Source organism: Pimephales promelas, chromosome 22 (assembly GCF_988280905.1).
Source record: "Pimephales promelas chromosome 22, fPimPro1.hap1.1, whole genome shotgun sequence".
NCBI classification, from domain to species: domain Eukaryota; kingdom Metazoa; phylum Chordata; class Actinopteri; order Cypriniformes; family Leuciscidae; genus Pimephales; species Pimephales promelas.
The window spans coordinates 21584238-21594674 of record NC_142790.1 but is presented as its reverse complement, the minus strand read 5'-3'; the positions used below and the strand labels follow the sequence as shown (position 1 = coordinate 21594674).

Here is a 10437-nt window from a genome sequence, read left to right as displayed (position 1 = left end):
ACGGAGTCACGTGACAGCTTTACACTCCATTGTGAATGTGACCTCTGGTAGAAGGTGAGAATTTTCAATAAGCTTAAAATTAATACCTGAATGTGAGCAAAAAAAATAAAAACTTGTCTATGTCATATGCTAAACCATTCAAAATGAACATGAACATTGGATATTGAGGGGGGACATCTTGGTAAGTGGCCTGTTTGTTTACATCCACAGACCACAGTATCACAGGTCCAAAACCACCATTGTGGCCAATAATAAAGAAATAATAAGTGATTACATCATTCTATGGGTTGTTTGGATGAATCTGAGTGCTCATCACATGGGCAGGACACATTTCACTTATTATGCACAAATCGTTGTTAGCCTACTTGCTGTATTGATTTTTATTAGATGTACTTAACAAATCAAGCTTAGATGGAAGACAAAGGACTTGAGTGTACACATATTTCACGCTCACACTGGCTTTTGTGTGCGTAGATCTTTACAGACATACAGCAGGCTATCATCTAGGGCCACTTTGCAGGGATTAGTGACAATTCCCATTCCGTCTAGTGATCCTCTTCCAGTATAGTCCCCCGGAGGGTTTGGGCCCAATAATCACTTTTATGATGTGCTTCCAAACGCAAGAAGGATGACAGACGGGTAGGCTACTTACATCTAGCAGTGTAAGATACAGACAGCCTCTTAATCATTTTGAGATGGTTCTCTATTGCTCAATTGGCCCTCATTTGACTACATATGAAAAATAAGACACTTTTGTAATCAGCTTAACTTGAGCTCTCTATACCAAATTCACATACTGTAGGCTACTATCTGTTCAAAATAGTATATCAGATTAGAATTAGTATGTCCTAAATCATAATATGCGGATAGATTTTTTTTTTTAAATTGGAATGAGCTCAGTCTTGATTGACCTAGAAAAATAACCATCCCAAATAACAAATCTAAAAAATAATTATCCTAAATATTAATTTGATATACATTTAGGTGACAGGTATTAACAACAATTATTACATGTACAAGAATTTGCGAGGTAGTTTATAACCTGCAATTGCTTATTTTGTATGTGACAATGACAGATTGCTGTAGATTCATTTAGATTAGTAGCCGTAATGATTTATTGTATTCTCATATAATCACTTATAAGTAAATTTGACCTTTGACCTGCTTTGTGACATCACATTAACCTTTTGAGTACCTAACTAACCCCCCCACAATCGACCAGACCACACATGGGACTCTTGTGTGCAGGGAATCTCTAGTCATCCTTCATTCTGGACAGCATCCATCTTTTCACCCTTCAAGATAACAAGTGACATGGAACGAATGAAATTTTGAGTCTGAACACATGAAAAAAAAGGTCACAAGTCTATCAGCTCTTTATTTAATCGTTTCTTCTTAGTGCTATCCTTTAAAAAATCAAAAACCAAAAAAATATTTTTTTAAAATGTAGATGACAGAACTTACATTTAAATTGACAGATAATAACAATGAATTTAGTATGGGATCCACCTCTGATTTCCTTCCATTTATCTCTTTGTCTATCGTACATGAGTGCAGTGCCATCACGTAGAGTAAACAAATGCGCACATGTGCGCTCACACACACACAAGCACGCACATCAGCAAACATACTTAATCTTTCTCAGTACTGAATATACAAATATTATATTATCCTGCTTAATTCCTTAATTCTCAAAAATCAAGTCCTCGAGTGTTCTTAGCAGGTCATTCTGGCCACTCCAAACTCCAAAGTGACAACGGTTGGCTCATTCTTGGGACCGAACGACCCTGGCAGATCTCCATAACCATTCTCTGTGGCACTGCTGCCCTCTACAGTCCGTTCTCCTCCAGTACTGGCCAGGGGATCCTCCAGAGCCTCCTCTCCAAACAACTCCTCGTCTTCCTCCTGCTGTACTTCCTTCCGACTGAGAAGAGGAGCTCCCAGGATAAGGGACTGAGGCCGGGGAGGGAGACTGCGCTCGGTTGGGGGTGTTTTGGGCTTCAGTGGAGACGTGCTCACCCCGAACTTCTGCAGCTTCTGTGGAAACACAGAGAAACAGGATGATTGAAGGAAACACATAGGGGCTATTGATGGAACCAATGAAAGGTGCAGGATTACTTATTGACCTGAAATCTTGTTCATAACAAAAGCAAAATGAGTCGCTCTAAAATGTAAAGACAACAGCTTTGATGATTTTTGTTAATTTGGTAGTTGGGTGGAGGGGTGGGTAATATAAAATATTATATTACTCATTGTAATATGTAATACAAATAATTAGTTATATACATTGTTATTAATAAAAAATATTTAATTAAATATTAAAATTATTATTATTGTTAAATAATAATAAATGAAACATAATTAAATTGAATAACATTGTTATTTATATTATATATTAATATATTATTATTAATAAAAACTTGTAGCCATTTCTTCTAAGAGTGTAGGATGTTAAGACAATATAACATATTTAGATAACTGTACTTCACTCCTTCCCAGCCTCAATTGTATCCCTTAGAGGAAACTTAGTGGTATTGCAACACACAAATCCACAACTACTACTTTTTCATGGGAGGCGAGCGTTGAAGGCTTAATTTTTATCCGGTAACCAAATTCCTGAGGTGAACTCACAGTCTTCAGGGCTTGCACTGTGGCCTCAAGCTCTCGGTTGCTTTCTTTCAAGGTGAGGACTTGTTTGAGAATGGACTGCCGAGGGTGCATGGAACGGTCATACTGATGGTACATGTTTCTCCAGAACCTGCAAAACAAACCGGTTCCTGATTAAACCGTTGCAGAGTCTAAATAAAGGAGGAGTCTTTCACAAAGAGAAGTGGTTAGTCATTCGTACTTGAAGTGGTAGGCTTGGGTGGATGGTTCCAAAACCGGGTGTGATTCTACAAAGCTTGGGCTGTACAGTGGGTTCAAGTAGAGCTGCTTTTCACTCAGCAGGTGAGCCCATAATGAATATGTCCTCTCCTTCACCCTGTAATGACAGACAAATGCATTAAGGGCTTTGAGATGATGGGAAGGAAGGGAATTCAGGTTTGTTTGACTCACTGAAGGTCCTCTCTCTGTCGTTGGCTGTTGCCCAGGAAGTTGCCAAACTGGCAGGAATGGATGTGCTCATGGATCTGAATGAGGAACCATTCACTGAACTCGAAAGCCTGAGGAAACTGTTCAGTCAGCTGCCATACGCACTCCAGGAACTGCGTGAATATGGGCGACACCTCTTTTGGTTCGGTGTACAATTGATCGCACCTGTTGGGAAATGGAAGGCATGTTATTTCAGCCTCTTCAAGCAACTAGAGTCAAGAACCAAACTGAGAATCATGCTGACCTGTCTGCAAACTTATGTCCAAAGGAAATCCAGTCTTTTTCAATAAGTACCTGAGGACAAGAGGAAGGCATATTAGAAGGTGGAAAGAGACGAACGATAATGTCAGCTTGAACACACAAAATCGTCCTACCATGAAACCTTTAATGGTGCGATAGTTCGGATCCATCAATAGAGAGCCTAGAGCGCAGACCTGAGCTGTCCGATCCCATCCGTCAGAGCAGTGCACTAGGACACTAGCACCTTCCACAGTCACAGCCTGGTATAACAAAACATTTATGACAAATCCGCCAAATTCATTACTGTGTGGTTTTCTTGTCGACTAAACGTTAGTAGGCAAGAAAAGGCTTAGTCGACCATTATTTTATTAGTCGGTTTGTCAGAAAAAAAAAAACTCCACAGGAAGTGGCGAAAACTTGAAAGTGGTGGAGTAGAAAGACCTCTACTCGTACGGAGCATGGAAAAAAACTTAAAACAGGAAACTCCTTCATTTTTGGTCACATAAGAGTGATACATCATTCGAAATAGTAAAGGACAATTACTTTTATTTCTTTAAACTCACACAATTTCAACAAAATGTAGTGCTTCTGTAAAATAAAGGAAACAAACAAGGTGCACTTCACAAGAAACTCAAGGTACTTGCCTCACAGACATGAGAAATATTTCTACAGAAAGCTTGAAATGTCAACTTTTCAAGCATGCAATACATTACCGACTACTGGTTAGAAAAATATTTAGTCAAGGGCAGCCTTAATGAATACTGGAGAACCAGCAGCAAAATACCACATGCAAAGAGTTTTACCTTGGCGAGGAATATTGCTGCATCCATTATGGCTTTGATATGACGCAACCATCCACTGTTTTCCAGTCCGACCAGGAAATCTGGCATTGAAAGGGAGCGCGTTCCCACCACTATGAGAGACGCAAATAACAGAGATGTTGACCATCCACAAAATGAGATGAGGACGAACCAAAAATTCATATTTCAGCGTCTCAGACCTTCCAGAAGCTTCTGCAAACTTCCCCTCATCACATGGATGTTCTCAATGCCCACAAACTGGAAGCGGATATTAGAGTAGTTATCTTCATTCTCATAGCCTTTCCCTGCCGCACGATTCGCCAATGCGTTTAACTACGCAAAAAACACACAGTGCTTAAGGAACCTGTTATGATCAAGGAACTGTCTTGAAGAACACAATAAAACTCCATGACGTTCTACCTTAGGCCGCGTGTCCATCACGTATATGCATCGGCTGTTGTGATTGGCCTTGCTGATGGCCTGAAGCATGTGCTCGTCTTCCAAACAGCGAGCGCTGAAGCCAGAGAGAGGCTGACTGCACCGACACACTGCCGCCTGGAGACATGACACAAACAAATATAAATGTTCCTCATCCTGGAGAACAATATAAGTAGAGTAAATAAGTTTACAATGCCAGTGCAGATGCTGGGAAGCCACTGACATACAGCACTGATTTACTGTTTAACTAAATCAGAAGCCTCTGTGGTGACAAGCCATTACCTGTTTATCATCTCATTCCTCGTATCTAACACAGCAGAAGCAACTAATGGTCATTACAATGTCAACACAGGCTACTTTCATTATGATTAACAAAGGCCTAATATTCTTCATATCAACCACTGGCTTCCTTTTCTCATTAGTAGAGACACAATAAACCATTCTTACCTTCTTCTCCTGGTAGAAGTACGTAAGAACAGGAAAACGGCCTTTGCTTCTGAACTTGGAGCTGCCCACTATGATGGGTTTACTGGCCGTAATGGGTACGTATAAGTCTCTTGGATATGTCTTACACACCTAAGCACAGAATTTATAGTCAGACACATTTACAATACACAAAAGAAACAATTACTGCATTTTAAACACTGTTAGTTATTATGTGTTAATGTTTTTTTTTTATATCCCCAGCATATACTGTACAAGAACTCATTCAAAAGTGTTATTTTAGTATTATTTATATACTTAATTCAGTATTTACGAATATTCTGAAAAAAGCTTTTATTTTGTATATTTCAGTTTAAGTATTTTGTTTTTGCCTTTGTTGTCATTTTATTCGTTTTTTGGGTTTTTGTTATATTTCTGTTTAGCTTTAATTTATTTTATTTTTTTTATTTCAGTTTTGGTTTTTGCATTTTCCATGAATAAATCACTGAATCATTCACTCGAACGATTCGTTAATAAACAGAGCCATTCACGACCAAAGCACATCAGATTCATTCACAAATGGGGCCTGGGGTTTGTTTATCGGACTAAATCCTAGTTTTATTCCAACTACACTACTCTAATACTAGTCTTGAAGGACACTACACTCTATTTTAGGTTGCTTGACAGACTCATGAGAACCAAGTATAAATCAAACGCATCCCGAATTAGATTCAACAATGCTAATTTTAAAGAAAGAGAAAGTGACGTTGAGCATGTTTCACGAATGAACCCTCACATCACACCTTGTACTCCCTGTTAACATCGGTCATTTGCCACTGGTCACATGGCACACCCATCCGTTCAAACTCAGCTGCGAGGTCTATGAGTTGCCACCCCTCCTCTCTCTGTTGGTCATTCTGCTTTGGGTTGTAGGAGAACGCGTACAGCTCATCATAGGACACTGGAGTACAAAACAAAAGATTCAATAACTTTACAAAAGGTGAAAAAGAAAGTCATACTATTCAGGCGACCATCTGGAGTTCATGCTGATGCGCACATCTCCCTGACCTCGAGCGTGACCACCATACCTGTCATCCAGTCACTGAACAGAGGGTAGCTTCTCTGTGACTTTCAGGAAACTCTTTCATTTTTCACGAGGGCAGACATGTGAGTTCACCCACCTGGTCTCAGTAGCCTGAGCAGAGAGCTGTAGATGTCATGGCAGTCACGCTCTCTGGGAATCACAAAGTGGACAACCCGGAAGTTCCGGCACTGAATGAGGAGCGGGCAGCCACTGGTTGTGAGCGACAGTTTCTCCACGGAGGCGATGTGATGATGCAGGATCTGAACACACAAAACACATAAAGTGCTATAAAGTCATGTCGGTGCGATCGTATTTATGAGTTAAACGCACATGAACGTCACCAGAAAGTCATAAATATGAGTAGGAAGCTCTGGATTTATCAGCGTATCAGAGAGAAATTAAGAGAAGGTACATAGCCATCTTTCTCCAATGAAAGTGTTTTGAACGCACCTGTCATCGTAAACATGACTTCCCAAATCGTTACAAACTTCCCAGGAGGACTTGAACTTCATGATCAATCATCATGATCATGTTTTAAATTTGTGTGTTAGATGAAGGCAAAGGCAATCTGAATTGAGTAATGAGCACACACAATTACGATATACGATATTGTTCAATGTCGATTATTTTAAAACATCAAATATCCGGTGATAATCGGGTGGTTTGGAAGATATGTTGAAATTTCCTTTTTATTCTTCTTCCTCTTCTGTTGTTCCTCTATCTTTAAGACAAATGTCATGTGAATGACAAGGAGAATTCACTACACACGATTACCATATTCAACTAACTACACAGCAGTTCGGATTTGGAAGGTCAAAATCTGGGTGTTATTAAAATGCGCATGTATCTGCATTTTTATTTGCGTCATGACTCAGGGTGCTGTTGTCATTGATCACTGAAGTGTGTTATGTAATGCATAATGCATAAGGACCAGAAGGCAGCACTACAAGCAGACAGAGAGACGTTTTGTCAGAGCTAGTCCTGGGAGTGAAGAAGCTACACGTGAGGATGCAGAATTTATTTCAGTCGGGTTCCAGACTGTCATGTAAACTTCTTTTACTCCAACCAGTCAGCTAGTTTTTAGAAAGTGCTGGAACAAAGTCTCAAAAAAATGTGCTTCGCAGGCCAGATCTCGTCTGCTCGTAAACTAATATTAGATCAAGGATGCCCCTGTCAAAAGGGCTAAAACTGCTAGTATAATTAGAAGTCAATATATACCTAATTATGCATTGCGTTAATAACCCCAAAAAAAAATTTACTATAGTTTTCTGGTCAAAAAAAAGTCTACATTATTCGATAAATCAAAATAAAAAGATTACAATTTCAAATTAAATTAAAATTAAAAGTCTAATTAATTTTTTTTTATGTAATTTATTCCTGTGAAGACAAAGCTGAATTTTCAGCATCATTATTCCAGTCTTCAGCATCACATGATTTTCAGAAATCTTTCTAATGTACTGATTTGGTGCTCAAGGAACATTTCTTATTATTATTTTCATAAACAGTTGTGCAGCTTAATATTTTTGTTGAAACCCTAAAACATTTTTGTAAGAACATAAGAATTTAATGTGTCAAGTATTGATTAATTTGAGAAAAAAAATCTTACTGACACCACACATGCTGTGTGTTTATATATATATAATATACACACACATTAGTGCTGTCAAATCAATTCATCACATCTAACATAAAAGTTTTTATTTACATTATATATATATACAGTATATATATATATATATATATATATACACACAGACATGCACAAACATAGCCATATATATATATATATAAATATAAATTGAATATATACACACATACATTATATAAACAAACATTTACATTAGGTTTGTATATACACACACATTTTAAAATAAGTTAAGTACGTAATGCTTGCCTGAACAATTACTAGGGTATTCTGTGTTGATATGCAGTTACTAGGTTGCTATGGGTGGGTACTTACGGGCCCAAATCAAAAGATTGCGATTGTTTCACAAGTTTTATCATCATCCAGGCAAAAATCCGCAAGTTCAATCTAAGTTCAGCATAAAAGCAATAACCCCTCAATAAACTTTTTCAGTGTTAGCACCTGCTCTGACCTGCTTCCTCTCCGGGAAAAGATGGTGAGATATGGATATTCATCTGCGATACATGCTCACACACTGAGAAAGACAGACCAATGGACTCAGATGGCACAGACTCAGTGGCAGATCCCATCTTGAGCTATGTGGGTCATTGGTATTCATGTCCACTCTTGGCCTCCCCTACAATCTCGTATTCGCTTGGCCTTAAGGGCAAGTTTAGCCGACAGGTTTCCACAGCAACAACGTCAAGAACTAGTAACCTCATTCCCATGATCTAATTCACTATTATCCTGTACACAAAAAGAGTGGTTTATTTGTATTATGTACCCAAGCTAAACCCTGCCGGTCGGTCACACAGGAATTCATCACATCATGACAGATCATTTAGAGACGGTTAAGGGTGGCTGTTCATACCCATATCTCCTGGGCACTGGCTGAATTACTCTCCACGAAGATCAGATGTGTGGCAGTCAGATGCAGGGTTCCTGTGACGGACTTGTTGCTAAAGCGATCCAGCAGCTTCACTTGTTCTACCTGTGGAAGAAAGCACCAGTTACAGTTCACTTTTTGAATTCTTTGATATTAACTGTGAAAGATTAATTGATCACAGAAATCAATTCACATTATCTAAAACTACTACTGTTTATAACAATCTGTTTCCCAGCAACTGGCCTGCAGCTAAGCAACACACTTCCTGTGACTGCAATAAAATCTGCAGACATCACAAAACAAACAGCGGGTGAGGTTCATTTGACAAAAGCAACAGAGTAGAAACTTTAAACAGTTGTTTATATAGTAGTGCAGATAACAAATGCAAAAATCAGACATTTTCTGCATGAGATAAATTTACAGAGATATATACACAGTATCAGCCAAGTTTGGAAACATTGCTATGGTTTTTGAAAGAAGCCTCATGCTCATCAAGCCTGCATTTATTTGATCAAAAACAGTAACGTTGTAAAACAATTTAAAATATATATTTTTTTCAATTTATAATATACTTTAAAAATATACATTTATTTCTGTGATGCAAAGCTTCATTTTCAGCATCATTACTCCAGTCCTCCAGAAATAATTAATTATAATATGCTGATTTATTATTATTATTGTTGGAAACAGTTGTGCTGCTTAATATGCTTTTTTTAATAACCTGTGGTACTTTTTAAAGATTCTTTGCTGTACTTTTTATTCATCATTTATTTAAAATAGCATTTTTTGTAACAATACATAGCCTACTAGGGCTGTCAAATCCAAAATAAAAGTTTTGTTTACATGATATATGTGGGTGCACTGTGTATAATTATTTTATATATATAAATACACACACATGCTTGTATATATATTTAAGAAATATGCCATGTATATACTGTATATAGATTTATATTATATACTGTATAAATATAAATATTTTATATATAAATAATATTTTTTTCTTAAATGTATGCATGTGTGTGTATTTAAATAATGATACACAGTGTACCCACATATATCATGTAAGTTAAACAAAAACTTTTATTTTGGATGCGATTAATCGCGATAAATCATTTGACAGTCCTAATACATAAACATTCAAAAATTTAGAGTCAGTATTTTTTTTCTGTCGTTTTTTGAAAGAAATTAATACTTCTATTCAGCAAGGATGTGTTAAATTAATTAAGAAAACGTGATAAGACAGACAACATAAAAATGCAGAATCAGCCTCTAAAAGGCCTAAAGCTTTCAGGACAATCCAGTTCTGCACAGCTTTTGAAATCTGTCAAAATGGCCACATAGGAAAAGAACATCCACTTTGGATCAAAGGTACTAGATTCAAGACAAGTGCATTCGTCTCAAATAAGGCCAGAGGATATACATGATATAAATAACAGAAACACTGATGAGAGCGGCGCGGCATATTTATATAGTGAAATACATATAGATACATACATTCAAATGACATTTAAACAAGTGTTTGTGACTTTGAAATTATGACTTGATTCTGCCATACCAGGACAGATCTCGCAGAATTCTTGTATTTAGTCAATTCTACCTTTGGTGTGCGGATGTGCTCCATGATGCCGCTGTTTTTCGCCTGGTCAGCACAAGGAATGGATGACAAGATCCAAAATAGCTGGGTTCACACATCGGATGAATGAGTGAAGAATAAGTCCTCTACGTTTCAAGCCACGTTCAAAACATCTCCTCAACTAGCAGCTAACAGTTTCTGCTGCTCTACTCAACACTTCCTTCATGGGGCGTGTCTGTGTGAAAAACAGACAGGTGCATTTTGGGAAATGTA

General features: G+C 37.7%; 1 protein-coding gene across 1 annotated transcript; it reads right to left on the bottom strand.

Moving 5' to 3' along the window:
* Nucleotides 1-1358: 1358 nt before the first annotated feature.
* Nucleotides 1359-10415, bottom strand: mtmr6 (myotubularin related protein 6). Its single transcript, XM_039684935.2, has 14 exons — nt 10189-10415; nt 8574-8693; nt 6176-6338; nt 5798-5955; nt 5019-5147; nt 4554-4688; nt 4334-4466; nt 4137-4246; nt 3468-3593; nt 3338-3387; nt 3058-3258; nt 2849-2983; nt 2632-2758; nt 1359-2037 (listed from the first exon to the last, which is right to left on the bottom strand). The coding sequence occupies exons 1-14, from the start codon at nt 10210-10212 to the stop codon at nt 1717-1719; spliced, it is 1932 nt and encodes a 643-aa protein (XP_039540869.2). The 5' UTR covers nt 10213-10415; the 3' UTR covers nt 1359-1716.
* Nucleotides 10416-10437: the final 22 nt, after the last annotated feature.